The 25496-nt window shown below is 38.7% G+C and overlaps 3 protein-coding genes across 3 annotated transcripts; 1 reads left to right on the top strand and 2 right to left on the bottom strand.

Annotated features, from left to right (window-relative positions):
• The first annotated feature begins 13878 nt into the window (after positions 1–13878).
• Positions 13879–16641, top strand: LOC145102630 (SUMO-activating enzyme subunit 1B-1-like). Its single transcript, XM_079040079.1, has 10 exons — positions 13879–14111; positions 14223–14274; positions 14740–14935; positions 15041–15120; positions 15216–15332; positions 15449–15499; positions 15852–15918; positions 16034–16137; positions 16218–16322; positions 16418–16641. The coding sequence occupies exons 1-10, from the start codon at positions 14029–14031 to the stop codon at positions 16526–16528; spliced, it is 966 nt and encodes a 321-aa protein (XP_078896205.1). The 5' UTR covers positions 13879–14028; the 3' UTR covers positions 16529–16641.
• Positions 16582–18083, bottom strand: LOC145102629 (UDP-arabinopyranose mutase 1-like). The gene is made up of 2 exons (XM_079040078.1): positions 17648–18083; positions 16582–17568 (listed from the first exon to the last, which is right to left on the bottom strand). Exons 1-2 carry the CDS (start codon positions 17969–17971, stop codon positions 16792–16794), a joined length of 1101 nt encoding a protein of 366 aa, XP_078896204.1. The 5' UTR covers positions 17972–18083; the 3' UTR covers positions 16582–16791.
• Positions 18084–21106: 3023 nt separating this feature from the next.
• LOC145098860 (uncharacterized) lies at positions 21107–22006 on the bottom strand. The gene has a single exon (XM_079036454.1). It carries the CDS (start codon positions 22004–22006, stop codon positions 21107–21109), a length of 900 nt encoding a protein of 299 aa, XP_078892580.1.
• Between the last annotated feature and the right edge of the window lie 3490 nt (positions 22007–25496).

Consider the following 25496-nt stretch of genomic DNA (forward strand, 5'->3'; position numbering starts at 1 on the left):
ACCGTGTTCTCTTTGGGTTTTTATATGAAAAGAAACAAAAGTTAGGATAAAGACATCCATGTAGCTTACACTTATTATTTACAAAGTTAGGTCTCGTTTGATACGCATCTTTTCAAGTCCAAATAGATCTTTCTGGCTAAATGGATCGGAAAAACAGTTTGATTTGCACAAAAAAAAGGTCTTTCCCGGTAAGATATATCTTTCCCAAAATCATATCTTTCTGGCTGAATGAGTTGGAAAGACAATTATGCACTAAACCTCGCATCTTTCTTTCTTTATTGGATTATTAATTTTTTTAATAACTTTTTTTAAATTTATTTTTTATTTTCTATTACATTTTTTCATCATTCAGCACAGTCAATCAGATGTACAATCAAACAACATTATTTCTTTTCCAGTCAGAAAACTTTCCCAAACAGCACTTTACCAGACAACATTTTCCCAGACAAAAACTAACAAACGGGACGTTAAACTGGTTAATGTTATGAATTAGGGGTTGTATACCCGTACAATTGCAATCGGACGATATTTAATGTAGGGAAAATGATACCGTAGTCCTACGATGTTTTGTATATTTGCTCATTCAGTTTCTTAAGTTATTTCCGTGTCTTTTAAGAGAACAAAGTTGGTTTTGTCAGATCGAATATGCCGTTTTTTACAAAACGAAGGGGTAACCTGGTTACCTATTATACCAGCTCACTTAACTGGTCTAATTATTTATTTGATTATTATAAAGGAAATAACATCTCTCTCTCTCTCTCTCTCTCTCTCTCCCTCCTATATTGTATATGGATGTGTTTGTTTTAATAGATAAGATCCATTCCAGTTTAGTTCCCATAAAACTTTAATCAGTATCACATCCATTTCAGATCAAACATAAGCAAGATCATGATCAAAAATTAATGTTTGTACAAATCTGCCATGATGATGTTTTCCAGCTCTAATATCACCACTTTCCAACCCTAATTCAACATTTTCCAGCCCTAACAAAACCAAAAAAATCCATCTATAGGTTTGTTTGCGTTCATCATGTTCATCTATGAACAATTGAACATATAATCGAAAACGATTTGGACGGGAAATAACGAAATCAAACGTAATAGGTAGGACCGACTATCAGAGCTTACAACAACACCGGTGTTCATTCGAATAAGAATCAGAGTTTGATTCGGTTGCTTACGTTTCCGTAATTCAGATATAGGAATTGAAATTCGGTGTATCTTTCTGTATCTTCCTTCCTTTCCAAATGTTCCATTAGACCTATAAAATCTGAAAACAAAAGCCATCCTAGAGGTTCCATTATAGCTTTCTGTATCTTTTTCTTCCCTCCTTTTTACGAATTTCGAATCTTGTGACAATTAGGAAATTCTCGTGTAACAACGCAAATTTTCAAACAAATTTTTCATTTTAAAAAAAATATATTTATTTCCATTCAAAACAAGGCATAAATAGTTTAAGTATTCTGTCAAATACAAATAGTCAAAATCCCAAGATCATAAAAGCATTCTTCAGTGTGTATCGATCACGCCGGCGCCTTCCCACGGTCCTCGCTAGTACCTGAAATACATGCACAACAACTGTAAGCATAAATGCTTAGTGAGTTCCCCAATATACAACTTACGCACATACGCCTTTCCAGGCCCTGACCTTCCAGTCATCAACACAACGCCTTCCGGCCCATGACATAATCGCCTTCCGGCCCATAACATATTGCCTTCCGGCCCGCATAACATACATAGCACATATAACAAATAACTTACCACATATAGCATACATATCACACATCATATCTGACCTTCCGGTCACACAGTCAAACCCTTTCGGGTACAGTATAGTGAGAAGACTCACCTCGCGAATGCTGAAAGCTAGCAAATCCTGAAATCACTCGTGCACAATCCGACGAGCTACAACCTCCCTATAACATCACATATCTCATTAACACTTATATCTTCTAAGTGTGACTATCCCTAAGAAGTCAGACTTAGGTCAACTCTGGTCAACGGTCAACGATCAACTCGACCGGACTCGGCGAGTACCATGGCGACTCGGCGAGTCTAGACGTCCTCCAACTCTTTGGGGTTCCCTATCTACTCGTCGAGTATCCTCCTTGACCCGACGAGTTACTCCTGGAAGAATCGCGGGGCCACCCCGACTCAACTCGCCGAGTCTGAAGAACCACTCGACGGGTCCCAGTTAATCTTCAAGCTACTCGCCGAGTCTGCTCATCGAACTCGGCGAGTCCATGCCATGCAACCGCTCAAACTGCATCCTAAGGTCAGAACTGCTTCGACCATTCCTAGGTCTGGCCTTCCTAGGATGATCCACCACGTGAAGCCCTCATTTCAGTGCTCATGATACACCATGTGATTCATAATTTACATTTTGACCTAAGGCATAAGGATTCCAATCCAAAACCTTTATCAATTCCCGAAATGCATAGACATGGGACATTTTGGACCTCCAAGGGTCTCAATACAGGGTTACACTCGTTTAGGGGACTAGGGTAACAGTCAATCTAATCATACAAGGGCTCCATAAACCCTAAATCCATAAATACATCAATATAGCAGAGCATACACGAATTCTTACCTGGATGATGTATTCTCTGTGTCCCCAATCCTCAGAATGTGACCCCCTTGCTGCTCCTTTAGCCAATCTCTTCCCTTCCTTGCACAATCACCCTTCTATAATCAACAATGGCCTATGATCCTTGCTCCAGATGCACCCAATCGATTTAGGGTTCTTCTCAGAAGGCTAAAATGAATAATGACGGACAATAAGTCTCCTTTATACGTCCCAAACCTGAACGGTTAGGGTTTTCGCTAAACAGCGTAGACTCGCCGAGTCCATATCTGGACTCGTCGAGTCCAGTCGCGAACCCGCGACCAAGTCTGCAATCCTACTCGGCGAGTCTAGGCTCCAACTCGCCGAGTCCCCTCTTAAATCACCCCAAAACATAATTTAATAATACCTGAGATTTCGGGCTGTTACAACTCTCCCCCACTAGGATTAGACTTCGCCCTCGAAGTCTCACTCTGCAAATAGTTCCAGATGCTGCTCCCGCATCTCACGTTCCGGCTCCCAAGTCATTTCCGATCCCTTACGGTGTTGCCACTGAACCAACACCAGAGGTACCTCCTTGTTCCTCAGAACCTTGATCTTCCGATCCCTGATGGCCACTGGTCTCTCAGCATAATTCAGGCTCGCATCCACCTGAATATCCTCCAATGGAACTACTGCTGACTCATCGTCTATGCATTTCCTCAATTGCGACACATGAAAAGTGTCGTGGATCTGTCCCAACTCCGCTGGCAACTCCAACCGATAGGCTACCCGTCCTATCCTTGCAATCACACGAAATGGCCCAATATACCGGGGCCCCAACTTGCCCCTCTTCCTGAATCGAATCACTCCTTTCCAAGGAGAGACCTTCAGGAGAACGAAGTCACCGACTTGAAACTCAAACTCGGATCGGCGCCTGTCTGCATAACTCTTCTGTCGGCTCTGGGCGGTCAATAACCTCTGTCTAACTTGCTGAATCTGCTCTGTCGTCTGAAGCACGATTTCTGTGCTACCCATCACTCTCTGTCCCACCTCTCCCCAACAAATGGGGGTCCGACACCTCCTACCATACAACAGCTCGAAAGGTGGCATACCAATGCTCGAATGATGGTTGTTGTTGTAGGAAAACTCTGCTAAGGGCAAGTATGCATCCCAGCTACCCCCGAAGTCTAACACACACGCTCGAAGCATGTCCTCCAGCGTCTGAATCGTCCGCTCGCTCTGACCGTCTGTCTGGGGATGGTATGCGGTACTAAAATGCAATTTAGTACCCAGCTCCTCATGGAATTTCTTCCAGAATCTGGAAGTGAAGCGCACATCACGGTCTGAAACAATTGAGATCGGCACTCCATGCCGAGATACTACTTCTCTCACATATATCTCCGCCAACTTCTCCGCTGAAGAACTCTCGCTGATGGCAAGGAAGTGTGCACTCTTCGTCAACCTATCCACAATCACCCAAATTGCGTCAACTCCCCTAGCAGTCCTCGGCAATTTGGTGATGAAATCCATAGTGATCTGATCCCACTTCCACTCGGGGATCTCCAATGGCTGTAACTTGCCATGCGGTCTCTGGTGCTCGGCCTTAACCCTACGACAGGTCAAGCACCTCTCAACGAACCATGCCACGTCCCTCTTCATACAGGGCCACCAATACTCTTTCCTCAAATCCAAATACATCTTTGTAGCACCGGGATGGATCGAGAATTTCGATCTATGAGCCTCTTCCATCAAGGTAATACGCGTACCGCCCACGAACGGTACCCAGATCCGACCCTGAAACGTCATAAGCCCTCGCCCATCCTTAACGAACTCTGAAATTAACCCCACAACCCGCTCTTTCTTCTGCATTTCTGGCCGCACAGCCTCGGCCTGTGCCCCACGAATAACATCTAATACTGGAGTCATCACAGTCAGTCTCAAACATACCCCTCGCAATGGAGTGCTCTCCGCCCTGCGGCTTAATGCATCGGCTACCACATTAGCCTTGCCCGGGTGGTATAGGATCTCACAATCATAATCCTTGACTACATCCAACCACCTCCTCTGACGCATATTTAGGTTGGGCTGATCCATCAAATACTTCAAGCTTTTATGGTCCGTGTATATCGTACATCGAACCCCATACAGGTAGTGACGCCAAATCTTGAGAGCGAACACTACTGCCCCCAACTCTAAATCATGCGTGGGATATCTCGCCTCATGAGGCTTCAACTGCCTCGATGCATACGCTATCACATGACCCCTCTGCATCAACACTGCACCCAGTCCCGAAATCGATGCGTCACAATATACTACAAAATCTTCCATCCCTTCCGGGAGAGCTAATACCGGGGCTTCGCACAACCTTTGGCGAAGTGTCTCAAAGGAGGTCTGCTGTTCGGGCCCCCATGAGAATGCAACACCCTTCCGGGTCAATCTGGTGAGCGGCACTGCGATCTTGGAGAAATCCTTAATGAATCTCCGATAATACCCTGCCAACCCAAGGAAACTCCTGATTTCAGAGGGTGACTTCGGCACCTCCCAACTCATCACCGCCTCAATCTTGGCCGGATCAACCAATATCCCTTTCTGATTAACCACATGTCCTAGAAATTGGACCTCCCGCAACCAGAAGTCACATTTGGAGAACTTTGCATAAAGCTTCTCCGACCTCAATACCTCAAGGACCTCCCTCAAATGCTCCTCATGCTGCTCTCTAGATCTCGAATACACCAGAATGTCGTCGATAAATACAATCACTGACCGATCCAACATCGGCCTGCATACCCTGTTCATGAGATCCATGAACACAGCCGGGGCATTGGTAAGCCCGAAAGGCATCACCACAAACTCATAGTGCCCATATCATGTCCTAAACGCTGTCTTCTGGACGTCCTCATCCCGCACTCTCACCTGATGGTACCCTGACCTCAGATCGATCTTGGAAAACCAAGATGCTCCCTGCAACTGATCGAATAAGTCATCGATTCTCGGTAACGGATAACGGTTTTTGACCGTCAACTTGTTCAACTCCCGGTAATCAATACACATCCGGTGTGAACCATCCTTCTTCTTGACGAACAGAATAGGTGCTCCCCACGGTGAACTACTCGGCCGAATGAATCCCTTCCCCAGCAACTCCTGGAGCTGCGAGGACAACTCTTGCATCTCTGGAGGTGCAAGACGATAAGGCACCTTAGCAATAGGCGCGGCCCCCGGAACCAGGTCAATACCAAACTCTACTTGTCTCATAGGAGGTACTCCCGGTAGCTCCTCGGGAAAAACATCTGGAAACTCACGCACCACTGGGACCTCCTCCACTGACCTCGGTCTCTTGGAAACCTCCCGCGTATCCATCACATACGCCACGAAACCCTTACAGCCCTGCTGTAGACACTGTCTCGCCCTAGCGGCCGAACAAAAAGCAGATCCCGAACGGGTACCCTCGCCGTATACCGAAAGAACTCCCCCACTATGGTCTCGTATAGTCACCAGCTGACGCTCACAGTCGATGACAGCGCCGAATTGGCTCAATCAGTCCATGCCCACAATGACACAGACATCACCCATCGCAATAGGAATCAGGTCAATCGGAAACCCAACCCCGAAAATCTCTAGCACACATCCCCGAAGAACCTCCGTGGCATAAATCGATTTCTCGTCAGCTATAGAAACTCTCAAAGGTCGACTCAATGACTCATGATTAACGCTGATATGCTGACTAAAGGCTAAAGATACAAAGGACCTACTCGCACCCGAGTCAAATAACACTAAGGCAGGCACAGAGTTCACAAGGAAAGTACCTACGCATATAATAACATAAGCATAACATCTCGACATTAAAATAAGTACATGAATTACAACATACCTGCCACAACATCGGGCGCAGCGCGGACCTCCTCCGCAGTCAGCTGAAAGGCTCTCCCACGAGCCCTCGGGGCCTCGACCTTCACCGGTCGAGTCTCAGTAGTCCTGGCAGTAGGTGCATATCCCTGACGAAGCTGAGGGCACTCGGCCTTCCGATGGCCGGTCTGGTTGCAATGAAAGCAAACCATGAACCCCTTGGGGCACTCCCTAGCAATGTGCCCCTCCTTGCCACACTTGTAGCAAGCACCGGCTCGACACGCCCCATAGTGACCCTTGCCGCACTTTCCGCAAGTGCGGTTCTTCGAACCTCCCGTCCTCGAATCGGCGGACTTGATCCGCTTGGCTGCCGGCTGAGACTGAGCCGGCCGCCGGTCTGCCTGCTGAGACTCGGCCTCCTCAGAACACCCAAGTACCGGCTCATCCGAGCCTGCTCTGTAGCCACCAGCTCGGGGCAAAACATCGCCCTCTCATGAAACTTCTGTGTGATCGCCGCCACCGAGTCAGTACCCTGCTTGAGGGTTAAGAACTCCTGAACCAATCGTTCCCGCTCCACCGGGGGAATGTACTCATCCCTGAACATGGCAGTGAACCCCTCCCATGTCACTGCCGTAGTTTCTGCCAAAGTGAAGTTCGCCGTCACGAACTTCCACCAGTCCTTCGCTCCCAGACGGAGCTGGTTCAAAGCGAACCGTACCTTCAGGTGCTCCGGGCATGAACAAGTGTAGAAGCACCCCTCTATATCCGCGATCCACCTCATCGTAGCAATCGGATCCTGCGTCCCATCGAACTCCGGTGGCTTCGTGTTGCTGAACTCTCGGAATAGCAACGAGTCACCCTCCTGTGGCCTAGCAGCGGCCACAGCTGCGGTAGCTGCAGTGGTTGCAGCCTCAGTCAATGCGGCGTACCGCTCATCAAACGTTTCCATCAGGGTGGTCTTAATAGACCCAAACATCTCCGGGATCTCAGCCCGGATCGCCGCCGCTACCTCCTCGTGAATCATCTGACGAATCTCCTCGTCACTCACACCGCTCGAACTCGCTCCGTGGCGTGGTCTAACCATGATGTCTCTGAAATACAACATAAATCTATCAGAGACTCCATCGAGTATAATCGTACTCGATAACGCAACCCTACTCAGTCTCCGATATCCAGGGATTCTTACTTGGGCCTCCCACTGACCCGGTGTCTTCGGTAGTACGGGCCCAATACTACCGACCACACCGCATCAGCAGTCATCCCAAATCTTCCTCCCCAAACCCCGGATAGTGAGTACTCTACTTCTGATATGCACTATCTACTCGCACACCAACAAAGCATCTCATATCGGCAAACTTCCCTAGACTAAGGCATCACAAATCAGGCCACTCTAGTCTTATCATGAATACCTAGTCTTCTAGCATACATAACAATTCATATCATATAATATTGTAAGGTATTTTGGGGATCTTTACCGTTCGGGCGGTGACTGATCGTACACACTGCTTCTTTCATGCTTACCACAAAACCATTTACAAAAGTTTATGCCTTTATTTAAAAAGTTTTCTCAAATCCTCGGTTTGAGTTCAGTTACCCCGAAGGTGAACCCGAATCCCTCAAACCAAGGCTCTGATACCAATTGAAACAACGCAAATTTTCAAACAAATTTTTCATTTTAAAAAAAATATATTTATTTCCATTCAAAACAAGGCATAAATAGTTTAAGTATTCTGTCAAATACAAATAGTCAAAATCCCAAGATCATAAAAGCATTCTTCAGTGTGTATCGATCACGCCGGCGCCTTCCCACGGTCCTCGCTAGTACCTGAAATACATGCACAACAACTGTAAGCATAAATGCTTAGTGAGTTCCCCAATATACAACTTACGCACATACGCCTTTCCAGGCCCTGACCTTCCGGTCATCAACACAACGCCTTCCGGCCCATGACATAATCGCCTTCCGGCCCATAACATATTGCCTTCCGGCCCGCATAACATACATAGCACATATAACAAATAACTTACCACATATAGCATACATATCACACATCATATCTGACCTTCCGGTCACACAGTCAAACCCTTCCGGGTACAGTATAGTGAGAAGACTCACCTCGCGAATGCTGAAAGCTAGCAAATCCTGAAATCACTCGTGCACAATCCGACGAGCTACAACCTCCCTATAACATCACATATCTCATTAACACTTATATCTTCTAAGTGTGACTATCCCTAAGAAGTCAGACTTAGGTCAACTCTGGTCAACGGTCAACGGTCAACTCGACCGGACTCGGCGAGTACCATGGCGACTCGGCGAGTCTAGACGTCCTCCAACTCTTTGGGGTTCCCTATCTACTCGTCGAGTATCCTCCTTGACCCGACGAGTTACTCCTGGAAGAATCGCGGGGCCACCCCGACTCAACTCGCCGAGTCTGAAGAACCACTCGACGGGTCCCAGTTAATCTTCAAGCTACTCGCCGAGTCTGCTCATCGAACTCGGCGAGTCCATGCCATGCAACCGCTCAAACTGCATCCTAAGGTCAGAACTGCTTCGACCATTCCTAGGTCTGGCCTTCCTAGGATGATCCACCACGTGAAGCCCTCATTTCAGTGCTCATGATACACCATGTGATTCATAATTTACATTTTGACCTAAGGCATAAGGATTCCAATCCAAAACCTTTATCAATTCCCGAAATGCATAGACATGGGACATTTTGGACCTCCAAGGGTCTCAATACAGGGTTACACTCGTTTAGGGGACTAGGGTAACAGTCAATCTAATCATACAAGGGCTCCATAAACCCTAAATCCATAAATACATCAATATAGCAGAGCATACACGAATTCTTACCTGGATGATGTATTCTCTGTGTCCCCAATCCTCAGAATGTGACCCCCTTGCTGCTCCTTTAGCCAATCTCTTCCCTTCCTTGCACAATCACCCTTCTATAATCAACAATGGCCTATGATCCTTGCTCCAGATGCACCCAATCGATTTAGGGTTCTTCTCAGAAGGCTAAAATGAATAATGACGGCCAATAAGTCTCCTTTATACGTCCCAAACCTGAACGGTTAGGGTTTTTGCTAAACAGCGTAGACTCGCCGAGTCCATATCTGGACTCGTCGAGTCCAGTCGCGAACCCGCGACCAAGTCTGCAATCCTACTCGGCGAGTCTAGGCTCCAACTCGCCGAGTCCCCTCTTAAATCACCCCAAAACATAATTTAATAATACCTGAGATTTCGGGCTATTACATCTCGTCATCAACCATCACTAGAGATTAGCATCGACAAATGACAATAATAGACTTTTTCATTTTTCGGGAAAATATGATTAGATGCGTTATGATTTATAAATAAGGTTAATAGGATCAAAAGTGAGTGACCAAAACTGGTACCACTATTAAATAAGAGTTAATGTACTTGGAAAGTGAACAACAAAGTGGTCCCTAAGATATAAAAGTTGTAAAAATCTGACTCCAACGAGAGGAGTTATAATTTTATAAAAAGTAAAAATCAACCGCGTTAATAAAACTATCAACATCAAAATAGTATACATAAATTTAGGGGTGAGCAAAAACTGCACAACAACTAAAATTAATCGCAAAAACATCATAAACCGTAACCGCAATAAAAACCGGTGGTGAGATTTTCTGTGTTTTAAAACTGCAAATTTGCGGTGCGATTATTAGTTTTCAAAAACTGCAAAAAAACCGCACCGCACCGCATATAATATATACAACTTTTTTTTTATTAATTACTAATATATTAAATATTAAAAATAAGACAAGTTTCATAAATGAAAGATGAATAAAATACTAGAAGACAAAAGTATGGTTTTTTGTTATGTTTAACATTGAAAATGGTGAAATTAGACAATTTTAAGAAATTTATTGTTAATTACTATCGATTTAACGTTTTTAAGATATTAATTGTTTGTGATTTAAGTTAATTGTCTTATACATTATGGTTTTTTTATTATTACAAGTAATATATTTGAACTCTTAAAACCATTTGAGCTCTAAACTGTGGTGAGGTTTTTGCTAATAATCACACTGAACCGCACCGCTTTCACCCCTACATAAATTGGTTGAGTTTTGGCTAACGTCACTAAAAAAAAACCATAGCACTCCGAGAGATAAGAACTTTAAAATAAAAAATGTCAAAAATGGAGTTCGTATAAAGAAGATACGATTTTTAGAAAAATATAAAATAAGGGTTAAAAATAAAAGTTCAAATTTGGCAACGTAGCCTTAAAGAAAGTTGTGGTACTAGCAGAGAGCTACAAAAATATATAAGGAGGTAAATAAGAATTATATAAGTAAGATATGAATTTTTATAAAAGATTTAGAGTTGCACACCAAGTGTACACCATGCTCGATGCGTATGTCTGACACCCAGATTCGTCGAGATTGGAGAGACGTGGACTATTAGAAGTGTGACACGTGACAAACTCTGGATAAAGCCACGAGTCGAGTGCATGACGCCGTTCGCATAAGCACTACAAATAAAAGTGCTCACTTTTGAATTCTTCAGACCCAAATCTCTCTCCCTCTCTCTCTCTCTCTTGATCTATATAAGGAATCCTCCCAATGGCCGACATTTCAGATTCAGTAGCAAGGACATCCCTGATCTTGCTACTAAGGTGAGTTCATGGCCTCTTTTCACAATTTTACAAGTTTTACGGAGGGAATACATGCTTATCAAACTGCTTTATCAAAATGTATTTATATTTATAAATATCAATCGTTATATAAAGCATGAAAACATTAGGATAATGTAGCCATAGATACTATACCTAGTTGTAAGCTATGATATTATGCCTAATAGTTATGATGTATGATAGTCTAGGAATAGATATAACCTAGATGTTATGATGGCCAGTTCTCTAGGATAACATAGGACCTAGAAGTAATGTTGGTCAACAATAGGGATATGCATGTACCTAATCGTTACTCTGCCCAAATATATTGTTTTAAATTAACCATAATTATGGTGTATATATATATATATATATAGTTAGGTTCAAATGTTTTCATTATATATATAGAGTTAGGTTCAAATGTATATATATATATATATATATATATATATATATATACACACACATACACACACACAAGATAATTATGAGATCAAAAAGTTTTAATTATAAAATATAAAGTAAAAGATTTATATTGGGATAGTTAAAAGAAATCACTAAGAATGAAAGATAAAAGATAAAATACATAACGCTAATGCGTTAGTGAGTTGTTATTATTCATCCTTAGCCCGATTACATTCGGCTACCCCGAACCTGTAATCGTTAATCTTGCGAGAGCTAGAAAGATATGTATGAATCTATACAGGGATTGAGACCCCCGCCTCTGATTGCTAGCTACAATTCGTGCAAGATAGCTTTCTTTATTATTCAGACACTATTCGACGTCCAATGAAGCGGCGTGCAGGGAAATTATTAATCTACAACGTCGTGTAGGGAGAGGTTGAAAATCATAACAACCCACCATCTCTAACTTCTCATGGCATGAATTTGGCATCAAAATTTCCACATTTGAGCTACCAATCGATCCTCCCTTCAAATGGATCGAAATGAGCTCTTAACAGGTTATAACCTACGTTTTGGCCTCAAAACCGCCATTGTGATGACCATTTGAATTCGGTCAATGGAAGCCAAATTACACCACCGTGTCTTGGAAATGTGGGAACATACTCTACAACTCTATTAAAGTGCATTGTTGATTCCATTCCAGCTTTAGGGACAACTTTTATCCCAAATTCAAACCTTCATAACACCTTCATTCTTTACCCGTTTCAATGATCTTTACTTCCACACGAATGTGGGAACATACTCTATAACTGTATTAAGTCATTTATTAATGAATTAATATGAGTCTTAATCTATTAAGTCACAAACTTGGCCCAAAAATCATAAAATTTCTTATTTTACCCTTTTAAACAAAATGCATATTCTCATACATTTCTTCTCTTGAACTTACTTATCTAACCTCTTATGAGCGACTTAGACTTATCTTGGCCATTTGCATGAAGTGACAATGTTGGGCTGAAGTTTTGTTGAAGATTGCGTCATTTGGGCTCGGCTGTTTATTTATTTAGTTTGTATTCCGGTTTGGGCCTGTCCAACCGAGAGCCCTTTTTGTTTATTATATAAGTATATGCTTGCATGCATATTAGGTTAATGATTGAAACGATAGATCAAAGCATAACGATAGAATTTACAGATTTCTTTAATCGTTCTTGTAACCTACCAATCCTCTACAGTTGATGTTCTTAATCGAGCTCTTCTGAGGATTTTGTTTTAATCATTCGACACGATTGATTCACTCTTGCCTTATTCTTATTTTCGTGTTCTTGCTGTTTTTATAATTAATTACCTGTTTAAGATCTAATCGATCTTCATAGATTAAAGTTTTAATCTCATCAGACAACTTCATAAACTTATCAAATTCTTATTAATGAATATTTTGCCCTTTTGGTTAATATTTGACTAAAAGTCAAATCTGTTTAAACTCCAGGTTCTTAAAGTTTGGGAATTGCTTTATGAGTTATTGATCTCTAGTTTTGGTGTACAATTGCCTTTTTTCGTTTTTATTTGTATTCTTTATTTTCCTTTCTATTTTGTTGTTTAGGGGTGAAAGATTTATCGATTAATTTGATTCCATCCGGTTTGGTTCTTGAGAGATTTTGCTTTTGACTTCCATCCGGTGAAGACAGTGGATGTTACTGAAAAGGTGAAGATAGTGAAAGTAGGGATGAGCATTTGGACCGGGGAATCGGAACCGAAACCGAATAGAACTGATCGGACTGGGACCGAGACGATATTCTTGTGGATTTTTGGAACCAGAGACTGGAACCGGTAGAACCGACAAAAACTGGTTGAACTAACAAAAACCGAAACCATATATTGTTATTTCTTGAGTACCGATTCCAACATTAAAGAGACAACAAGAATCGATAGGAACAGGAATCGGTAGAACTAGCGGTCTGGTTCGGTTTCTATTTTCCACCAAGTTCGGTTCCCAGACCGGTTCCAGTTTTGGTCAGTTCCGATGCTCATCCCTAAGTGAAAGTCATCGAAGCTTTGAAAAGGGATAACCGTGTATCGATAAAGTGTTATGGATGAGGGTGTGTGTAAGATCAGGGGGACTTTTAATATCTAAATAATAAAAACCAGATAATAAATAAGTAATAAAATAATAAGTTAATTATAAAATAGATAAATAAATGTATAAAAGTCATTTTTCAAGTCTCGTAAGGGCTGAACCTGAAACAAAACCTAATCATATGGGCGGTTCAATCTCAAATAAAAATGAAGGACTAAACACATAACTTTTTCCAAACTACAGGACCATTCATGTAATTTATTAAAACAAACAAATACGCTGGGCGCCTGGGCCTATGTTTATTATTGGGCTTTAATAGATATTTTCTAATGTAAAGCCCCAAAAGCTCAAAGATTTGAAAATTGAAACTCGTCAATTTTCCGATTTCTGGTTTCTAAGTCGCAAATTTCCGCCATAGATACTGTCCACCAAGCTTGACGCTTGCTTCCTTCGCTTCAGAGTCTTACCTGTCTCTCCTTGATCGAATTTTACAGTGTTATTTGATCGAATTTTGAGATGAACGGCGAGGAGTTGACTGAGCAGGAAACCGCTTTGTATGATCGCCAAATTAGGGTTTGGGGCGTTGATGCGCAAAGAAGGTACACACTTGATCATTATTCATCTCTCCTTTGTATTTTTCCTAGCTTTAATTCCACAATATGACTAATTTTCATACAAATGTTGAACTGTAATTTGTTGATTCGTTACAGGCTCAGCAAATCTCATATATTTGTCAGTGGACTCAAAGGCACCGCCGTAGAGGTTAAGCTTTGTCCAACTCCTTACTTTTTTACACTCTCGTTTGCATATAACTAGCCGATTACTTCTCAATATCTGGATAATTAAGGATTTCGTATTTAGTTAAACACCATTTTTGCGTTTGTTAGTAACTGCATTGAAGTCTAATACTCTGATATATTATCAAACTCTTTCTCCGAGACTATACTTTCATAATCTAACATTAGATCAACCATTGGAAGTGCTTAGAAACTTAGATGAGAAATGATATTGTTAATATAACACAGAAAAATCTTCTTCAAATCGTGTTCTGTTTCAATTCTCATATATTCAACTTCACCATTGATTATAAATAGATCTACCTACTTTTGAACTGGTGAATTTGATTATTTGAACCAAGTGATGACTTCCATTATATTCTGTTGTATTATCTAAACATTAACACAATATACCACAAGATTTTCAATTCATCTGTGTTTATGAATGCAGTTCTGCAAGAACATTGTTCTTGCTGGTGTAGGAAGTTTGACATTGAATGATGATAATCCAGTCACAGCAGAAGCACTAGCTGCTAACTTTCTGATTCCTTTTGATGAAAACATGAGTGGTGGAGGTTCTCTTGCAGAGCTTTGCTGTGACTCACTGAAAGATTTCAATCCTATGGTTCATGTTTCTGTAGAAAAAGGTATCCCTTTTAGAGAAGATGACCCAATCCTTTAATCTGAATCTTGTAATCTGTTTAAGTTGATTCTTACTAAGACCTTATAATGCTTTTTTTTTTCTTCTACAGGAGATTTGTCAAGCTTTGGTGTAGATTTCTTTGAAAAGTTTGATGTTGTGGTTATCAATTGCTGCTTACTTGCAGCCAAAGTATATTATTCTCTTTCATATTAATGATTTAATTTAATTCTATCTTATTTGAATCCATATAAAACTAATCTTTTTCTTATTCCTTGATACTGCAGAAATCAGTGAATGAAAAATGCAGGAAGTTATCAAAACGAGTTGCGTTTTACAGTGTGGATTGTAGAGATTCTTGTGGTGAAATATTTGTTGATTTGCAGAAGTATTGTTACGCTAAGGTGATGATTTTGATTCTTTAACTTCTTATTACTTTATAAAAACTCAAATGGTAATTAAAACACAAAGTCTCTTCACTCTTGTATGATTAATGTTTTGATTTTTTTTTTCTTTGCAGAAAAAGATTGATGAGACAGTTGAATGCCAGTTGCAGTATCCATCATTTGAGGTATGACTTAAATCATGTTTTAAAATACAATTTTGTTAGAATTATATTTTGATGATTTAATTTTAATTCTCACATGTGACACATTTGCTCAACAAGATTTGGCAATTGTCAACAATCCAAACAAAAAAATAAAGAAATATTCAACTACTTAAAGAAATTATTGTTTTATGTTTGTATTATTTAAGTACCTACTATCCACTTATAGACAAACATGCCCTTTTGCTTTTATACACAACAAAGCTTGTTTTATTTTCTATATTTGCGTTACATTGTTACTTGAATCCTCAAATCAACTTTTACTTTGTCAAATATATAAAAAATAAAAATTCGTGTATGATTATTTATTTTACAGGAAGCAATTGCAATACCATGGAGATCTCTTCCTAAGCGTATGTCAAAGCTTTACTTTGCTATGAGAGGTACACCTTTAACACAATCTTAATTCTCTAATTTATTTATTAATCAATTTCTTAATTAAATTTAACTTTTTTTTTTTTTTTTTTTTTTTTTTTTTTTTTTTTAATTTTGTTACAGTGGTAGAAAGGTTTGAAGAGGTGGAAAAGCGCAAACCTGGAGAAACTTCAATTGCTGACATGGCAAACGTGTTAAAACTCAGAAATGAACTTTGCCTTGCACATGTATAGATATAATATACGCTAAATCATATTATTTATTTATTTATTTAAATAAAATTATAACTTTTTAAATTTTATTACAGTCGCTAAATGAATCCCAGATTCCAGACACTCTTCTAGAAAGATTGGTCGTGTCGACTAAAGAATTTCCTCCTGTTTCTGCTGTACTTGGGGGAATCCTTGGTCAGGTAAAATTAATTTAATCTAAATCTAATTATAATTTAATTTAAATTTTAAATATAACTTTTTACTATTTTTTACTCATTTTAATTTAAATCAACAGGAAGTAATCAAAGCAATATCAGGAAAAGGCGATCCGTTAAAGAATTTCTTCTTTTTTGACGCGGTTGACGGAAAAGGCGTCATAGAGGATATTTCTACTTCTACCCCTTGAACTTTTACTTTCTTGTCAGGTAGATTCTGATTATTAACGAATTGAATGCTGCATTTAATCTAGGAAAAGACTCTTGTATCTCATTAAATTACTCCAAATAGATTGCTTTATAACATCGAAAATTACAAAAAAAAAAAAAAGTATAAATTAGACCTCAATACTTTAACAAATCCCGTCATCCAAACAGTTTCTAAAGAAACATTATTCCCACAATAATAATAATAACTAAAAATAGATCGATGATTCATTAGCAACGAAAAAGATTACTTCTTTTTAGGAACTGCATCTGCTGTTGTTGTTGCTGTTGGTGTTGCATCAGTGGATGGATTAAGCTCATTCCAAGCTTCAATCCATGTCACCATTTCACCTGCAAGCTTCTCGAAATAAGGATCAACAGGTGAAAGCTTCTCCTTCACAAGCTTCGAAAGCTCCAAATAACATTTCTGTGGAGTTGTACACTCTTTAGGCAAAACAACAGATTGAAAAAACGGAATAATCTCTTCTTGCCAATAAATCCCCTTGTATTCCTTCTTCAAGTTAACAAAAGGATTACTCGCTTTACTATGCCAGATATAAGGTAATCCCGTTTTCACTCCGAGCCCTAAATGATCACAAATCACCTTCGCACACCACCCGGCCCACATATCGTCGTACCTCCCAATCGGCTGACCATCGCCCATGAGTCCGAAGTACATCGCCGGTCCGATGAGTTCCCGGTGGAACCCTAGGTTCATACCGCACATCGGGAACAGAGTTCCTTTAGGGATGGTTAACACAGCGTCGACGTACCTTGTGTTACGCTCGCGTGGCTTCACGAGCTGTGTTGGCGCGTCGTAGTCCGGGATGTTGAGCCAGAGTCCATGGGAGATCGCGGTGGTTACGCCTTCACGTAAACTGAACGGGTATCCCCTCACGAAATCTGCACCTTCTCTGTATGGATCGTACAATGTGTTGAAGAAGAACGGCGTTGATGGCGATAACAGGTTGTGAATGTGCTGTGCCAATGCGTTGATCTCTTGCCCCGATGGATCCTTCGCAACCTTCGTCAATCAAAATACACGTGTCAGAGTTATTATACAGAATTGAATTAGTGTTAAAGAGTTGAGAGTTGGATCTTACGAAGCAGTCGTCGTCAATGGTGAAGATGTATTTCTTCTTGGAGACGAGAAATCCGAAGCAGCGACAAGCGGAATCCTTGAAGGAAATGCAACTGGCTTTCGGACCTAAGATCCGATTGATGTCGTTTCGGTTGTAGAGCTCGTAATCGAAGCCTTCAGGAACGTGAATTTTTTTGGTCGGATCTCCGTCTTGAACGATGATCAAATGGTAAGGCTGGAAGAAGGATCTCCACTGTTCCAGAAAGTCGAGGTTCCTGATCGTGGGAATGACGATGTCGAGTTCATCAGTCAACGGTGGTACCACGGTGGTCGCCGGCACAGACATCGCGAAGACTTCCCGGAATCAAACACTGAGAGAGAAAGAGAAAGTTAGAGGGAAAGACGTGGAGGGAGTTGTGGGGTTTTGGTGGAAGTCAGAGGAGATTATTTATAAAAGGAGAAAGAAGAAAGGAAGAAGTGAGTTGCCGAGTGGTGTCACATGGGGGAGGGGGGTTAGCCACGTTAAGAAGAAGGGTGAAATGTGTTTATCTCTCTTCTTTTATTCTTTTTATAAATATTTTACTCATGATAATAATAATAATTAAACCAGCTGTCAAAAAAATACATATAGAGCAGTTGAGAATGAGATGAATGTGTTTTCAAATTTAGATTCCATGATAATTTGTTAAATGTATATCATAAAATTGGAAATAATTATATGATAAGTAAGTAGTTTTGAGTTATGAGTGACATAAATGGGTGTGAATTTCGAGAAGTAAATGGCGTAAGGGTTACGAAATAAATAGATTAATTTTACTTTGCTTTGGTTAGTACAAAATTTATAACATGGGACATGTGAGAAATAAATATAAAGGTGCGTCTCTGTAACACTGAATCTCGTTATGCAACGTTAAGTTAGGCCGACTTTTGTTACGTGAATTCAGGTTAGAAAAGTAAGAATAAAATAAAAAGAATAAATGTAAATAATAGTTTTGAGTATGTAGAGAAGATTTCGTGCCATTAAAATCTTAACCTTAGCACTCTCGTGATTGGATTTTTACCTCGAAATGCTCGAGTCACATAAGTATTTGGAGGTGAAATACGCATGTAATGTTACATAAAAAGTAATGATAAGTAATTTCCTAAAATAATTATTTGTTTGTTCTAAAGTACTTTTCTTGAGTAATACTAATGTTTATTCGTGACATTTTTTATTTTTTTCAAATAAAAGGACATGCTACAGTGTTAAGATTTTAATGGGATGTGTCGGTAGTCGTACTAGAGAAAAAACTGGAACCAAAATTTATTGTCCTTGGAAATTGTGTATAACAAAGGTTTGAGTTTGTTTAAAAAATACAAACAGTTAAAATCTTTTTTTATCTTTACAGTACTTGTAACAATATATTATCTTGATCGATTTTAATTATTTTAGTTCACATTATGTAAAAAAAAACCCCACATTTATATGTTAGCAACAAATCAAAATTGCTTTTGTACAATAGTAGGTATTAGCTGTATTGTTTAAGCCCACGCTTTTCTTGCATTTGAGGCCCAATAGGCAATAATGACGAAAAGTTGCCAAATTTCCAAAACATAAAACCTAAATGGTATGTTTATGTCATATTGATCATTGGGTTTGTGCTACAAATACGAATGATATGTGTCTATTAAAAACATTATCAGTGGTTTGTTTCTATTATATATATATATATATATATATATATATATATATATATATATATATATATATATATATATCTTAGTTACAGTAACTTTGCTAAAAATTTGACAAAAAATTTGACAAAAACGGTATATCCTTTATATATATATATATATATATATATATATATATATATATATATATATATATATATATATATATATATATATATATATATATATATATATATATATATATATATATGTTTTTTGTCAATTTTGCCCCATATTCTTTAGTCATTTTGACACCTTTTGTCCTTTATTTTTTAGAAACTTTTTAAAATTCAAAGTTTGACCACAAAACTTTAAGGAATTGACAACTTTGGCCATTTTTCTAAAAACTTGGTAATTTCAACCCTTTAATTCTATAGTCATTTTGACATTTTTGATCCTTATAGTCTAAACTTTTATATTTTTTTTTATAAAAAACACAAAAAACGGTCTGAGGGCAAAGTCCGGGTTTGTCCTCTAATTTACATTTTTTTTTGTTTTTTACTGTTTGTTACACTTTCTGCCGTCTGTCATTTTCTTCTTTTGGTATATTTTTTATATATTGGCCCGCATATTTATTTATTTTTTGTTTTTTTTCCTGTCTCTATCTGTCCGTCTCCGTCTGTAAAAATTAGGGGTCGAATTATCCCACCTGCATCTTTTAACAAAAACAACACTCAAATCAGACGCATACGGCCCATACGGAGCATGGGCAACATATCCGCATGGGCAACATATCTAGTTATTATTATATTTGTCTTCATATGTCCATCCTCGGTTACCCATCAAGTTGCAAAGGTCTATCCGAAGTCTTAATTCTTCAAATGTCTTACGATACAAACGTCATCGTGTTATTCGATGGAATAATTACCCAACATTTTTTTTGGGTTTTTATTATATCCTTAAGGTGGATTTACTGACACCGAATACTATGTGGCGTTTACTGTAGCATCAAATATAACATAATTTGCTCATAGGGCCAGGGCCTTCCAAATGTTTAAGGGCCCATATTTTAGAGATGTTGTATTGGGTTAGGAGTTGAAGGCCAAATTCTTTTTAGCCTTGATCTGTTAAATGGCCCAAATCCAATCACCAGTCATTGAGTGTTCACTATCTCAATACTCAAGATTTATGATTCATCGATTAAACATCTCTAGTAATCTAAATTCTTTCTCACTTTCTCGATTAAACTTAACTACTAATCTGATTTCTCTTAAACGCCTATGATAATTTGATATCTTACTCAATCACCAGTCATTGATTGTTCATTATCTCAATACTCAAGATATCTTTCTCAATCTTACCTGTTCATTGTCAAGGTAGGTGGAGACAATCATGCCTTCATAGCTTAGAATGAGTGTGTTATATAGATAATCTCCCATATGTTTAAACGATAACATGTAAATGAGACAAACAAGACTAAAGTAAAACAAGGTGTAACAACACATAAACATAGATAAATTATAATACTAACATAAGCATCAACAAGACATAAAAATGTGACGGCAAACTCAGATTTTTTTTAATAAATCAAACTTAAGAATAAACGTAAATTCTCAAAGTATAATCTCTGGATAACATGACAAACCTTTCGAAATATTAATTGTTTTGTTCCAAAATTATAAAAAGAGAATGTCTTATAGGCACTTGACTTTGTAGCGGAAAAAGTCACTTTAAATAGTTTTTGTATTTTTTTAGAACAACGGCAATATATAAAACTAGCAAAAGCTAGAAAAAAAAGTTCATTAAGTGATTACGAAAGATCGGCTTTTCAGTTTTCACCCATCAACCCAGTTAATTCTAAACTTAGAACATCTAGAATCAATCCAAAAAAAGATTGAGATTGAATCGAATCCCAAATGACCGTCTTACGAGGTTTGTCTTTCGCAAATAGAAAACTATTTTGAAAAGACCATAACGCCCAAAACATGGTGTTAACTACCGCATCTGGACATCTCTTGACCTGGATAGACAAACGAGTTGAATCTAACCAAGAAAGCCATACCGAGATAGAGGAAAATAAAGGCATATCCACCTCCCACCATCTAGAAACAAGACTCCATAAATCCATCGCCTGACCACAAGTAAATAAAAGATGATTGACGGTCTCAACATCATTGCCACAAATAGGACAAAACACAGAACCAATGTCAATTCCATGTCTATCTAAATTCACTCTGGTATTAACTTTATTCAAGCGCAGTCTCCAAAACAAAATATTAACTTTGGAAGGCAGGAAGCGATTCCATCTAGTAGATTGAGAAGAGATCTCTAAAAATTGGGAATCAATCGTAGTCCTAGCAGAAGCAATTGTGTAACCCACAAAAGCATTAGGAGACCACAACCAATAGTCTTGATTCTCACCAAGAACCACGAGGCCAACAAAAGACTTTAAGGCAGTAAATTGAACCAACTCCTCACCTCCTCTAGGATGGCGTCTAAAAATTGAAAACCAATCACACAACTTTAATCTGTAAGTCACTGTACAATTTTTCTCCAAATCAAGCGCAAAAACCCTAGGGAACTGAGTTTTTAAAGGGATATCACCACACCAAACGTCCTCCCAAAATAAAGTAGAATTCCCTTTCCCAATGTTTCGAACACACAAGGATAAAAGATCTAAACCTTTTTTTTTGAAAGGGATATGACTGCATTGATCGTCATCTTCCATGGAGACATCAAAGAACTATTAATGCAAGCTTTATCAATACCCCCATCTACCCCATGAATATTTTTTTATGACAATAACCCATAAGTCATTAGGCTTCATTCTAAATCTCCAAATCCACTTGAATAAAAGAGAGATATTGAGTGCATAAATACTACCAATGCCTAAACCCTCGAGTTCTTTACTATCCAAACACTTTTTCCAAGCAATCCAAGTCATCTTCATATCTTCCAAGTCACCACCCACAAAAAAATTATTGCGAATAGATTCCAATCTTGTTTCTACATCTACCGGCATCCTGTAAATGGACATATAATAAGTAGGGAGATTCCCAAGGACAACTTCAAGCAGCACCATTCAGCCTCTAATAGAAAGGGTGCGAGCCTTCCTACCAGAAAGTTTTTTTTTTAAACTTTTCAAAACTCCCATTCCAATTGACAATACGCGACATATTGCAACCAACCGGAAGATAAGTAAAAGGAAAAACTGAGGCCCCACAACCTAACACCGCAACCATGTCATTAATATCATCTTCAGACACGAAAATACCAAACAACTTACTTTTCTGAACATTTATTTTCAACCCCGAAGACAGAAAAAAACATCATAAGATACTAATTAAATTAGTAGCATTCCGAATAGACCATTCCCCCAAAAAAATCACATCATCTGCGTACATAAGATGAGAAATACCACTAATCGGAGCACCTTTGAAGAGATCAATAAACATCGCCTTTTGAATTACTGCATGTAAGCCTTCCATTGCAATAATAAATAGAAAAGGCGATAAAGGATAACCTTTACGAAGACCTCTACAAATATCAAATTCGGCCGTGGGAGAACCATCAACCAAAATGGAAGGACGAGCATTCATAAGGCAACCTTCAATCCATCTTCTCCATTTAGAACCAAAACCCATTTCTTCCATCATAAGATCTAAAAAATCCCATCTTAACGAATCAAAGGCTTTTTCAAAATCCACTTTAAACACAAGCAACTTTGATTTTCGTTTTCGATACCACTCCATAATTTCATTAGGAATCACAGGACCATCCAAAATATTTCTGCCTTTAATAAAAGCAAATTGCTCAGGACTAATACAACTGCCAATAACCAAGCTTAATCGATTAGCTAAAAGCTTGCCGATAATTTTATATTGACAACCTATCGGACTAATAGGTCTAAAACCAGAAACAAACTTTCGGGAAGTAATTTTAGGGATCAAAGCAATAAAAGAAGAGTTACACCCATTTGGAAAATGACTTGTTATAAAGAAATCTTCAACAAAGCGAACAACATCTTTCTCAATAATCGACCAGAATGCCTTAAAGAAAACGAAAGAAAAACCTTCAGGCCCTGGAGCACGATCACTGCCACAATCCCAAACAACCCGTTTATATCTCATCATAGGAAAACATAGAATCTAAAAAATCGGCATCAACATGAGACAACCGATTAAGGAGGGGAGCATCACACCACATCCGAGAAGATACTATAGGAGAGAAACGATGACTAAAATGTTCAAAAAATTCTGATTTTATTAAATTAGGGTCTTCAAGCCAATTCCCATCTTTCATAATTCCTTTGATTGCCATTTGTCTTCGCTTTTTCTTAAGAATACCATGGAAAAACTTAGAATTTTCATCTCCTTCCACAGACCAATTAATCTTAGCTTTTTGAGATAAGTCTTTAGATTCATCATTAAGAATATCAGTTAACTTTTTTACTGAATGCTGTCTAAGAATCAAATCGTCTTTCGAAGCAACCCCACTATCAACCAGAGCATCCATAGCTGCAATAACAAAACTAAGATTAGCTTTTTCCGTCTTGAACAACAACCTATTATCAAGATTCCATTTTCGAATTGCCGACTTGAGAAACTGAAGTTTCTTTTTAAAAGCCACCATACCGTTAACATCAAGGAATTCAACACTATTCAAAGTATTAACAACAAGCTCATGAAAACCATCCATATCAAGCCAAGAGTTACAGAAACGGAAAGGAAAATCAACAACATTCTCCTTGAGCAAGATAGGTCGATGATCTAGGATGAACTTGTCTAACACAACTGCCGAGACCCAACAAAATTATCCATAAAACAATCAGAGACCAAGAATCTATCAATTTTGCTCATTTTTTTATGCCGACCTATTCATCCAAGTAAAAGAATATCCTCCCATGCTGATATCAATTAACTCCGCATCCATAATAAAATCATTAATATAATCAACATGTTTCTAATTGAAAACAGAACCAAACCTATCTGCCACCTCACAAACCTCATTGAAATCTCTCATAAGCACCACAATCTTATTCCATTTTTTAATCATCAATATTAATTTTAACCATAAGTTGCGTTTATCTCTTATCGACTGCGGAGCATAAACAGACACAAACATAATCAGAGTATTTATAGGATGCCAAACCCCTTCGACGACAACAACGTTATCATCAATAAAAACTTTTATTTTTGGAAAACAAAACCATTCCAAACACATAAAATGCCACTAGAAAAGCCTCTAGCAGAAGAGCAAGCAAAATCAAAAAAGGAATTACCCCACAATTGTCTAATCACCCACAAATCAAAATGCAAAACTTTGGTCTCCTGAATAGCAAAAAAGTTGACCGTATAAACATGATACAAATTTTTTAACCATTTTCTCTTCTCTACTCCACCAAACCTGTGAATATTAATTGAGAGGACATTTATTGATGACCAAAAAATTCTCCATTTTCAGCAATAATACTTTCCAATTTTTTTTCACAACCTGCCATGTCCCATCCTAAAGCAGTTCCAATAGCAATGGTAGCTTCTAATTGCTCGATCATGGAAAAACCTTTTGGAATTTCTGGAGAAGTAATATAATTGAAAGATGAGTTACCCTTCACTTCGATTTTTTTAGAATCCTTAATCAGCCCCACATCAGGTTCATAATTAACATCTTCTAAGATAGATTGATCAAAATTGACATCCCGATCTTGAACTTGCTCTGTTTCAGAGCTGTAATTGTTCTCCTCCCCCCTGAACATCAACATTTTCACGCAAATTAGCACCAAAATCAATCCATAGAGGCGTAAAACCTAGAGGAAACTCTGGATCTGAATCTTGAGAAAACGAGTTTTGATGAATATGCTTAAGATGGTCACTCTTAACCGAGTTAACATTAAACATATTCTTAGGCATCCTGTTGGATAATTCATTGGCAATTAGAGGCTCTAAATATAAAGGATCACTATTATGAGAATCACCATTATTTGGTTCAGGCCCATGATCATTTGTATTAAAATCAACATCCTTATCCTTTTCGATATTGAACGAATCTGGAACAGAATGTAAGGAATCAACATCATCAGAGTCTACAACATCGATCCCCCTTACCGATGAATCATTATCTTCCTCATAATTAAAGCCTTTAGAGAAATTAGGAATCCAAGATTCTAATTCTTTTACTCGAACACGATATTCGAAACCAAACACTTCAAAAAAAATCAA

This window comes from Lactuca serriola, chromosome 4 (assembly GCF_051521515.1).
Source record: "Lactuca serriola cultivar US96UC23 chromosome 4, Lser_US96UC23_V15, whole genome shotgun sequence".
NCBI classification, from domain to species: domain Eukaryota; kingdom Viridiplantae; phylum Streptophyta; class Magnoliopsida; order Asterales; family Asteraceae; genus Lactuca; species Lactuca serriola.

Bases quoted from the DNA above. Each gene is read 5' to 3' on its own strand.
- LOC145102629 (XM_079040078.1), bottom strand. From the start codon at position 17,971: ATGTCTGTGCCGGCGACCACCGTGGTACCACCGTTGACTGATGAACTC. The intron at 17,569-17,647 runs GTAAGATCCAAC...TGATTGACGAAG, and splicing joins CCATTGACGACGACTGCTTC to GTTGCGAAGGATCCATCGGG.
- LOC145102630 (XM_079040079.1), top strand. From the start codon at position 14,029: ATGAACGGCGAGGAGTTGACTGAGCAGGAAACCGCTTTGTATGATCGC. The intron at 14,275-14,739 runs GTTAAGCTTTGT...TTATGAATGCAG, and splicing joins TCAAAGGCACCGCCGTAGAG to TTCTGCAAGAACATTGTTCT. The intron at 15,121-15,215 runs GTATATTATTCT...TTGATACTGCAG, and splicing joins GCTGCTTACTTGCAGCCAAA to AAATCAGTGAATGAAAAATG.
- LOC145098860 (XM_079036454.1), bottom strand. From the start codon at position 22,006: ATGGAAGATGACGATCAATGCAGTCATATCCCTTTCAAAAAAAAAGGT.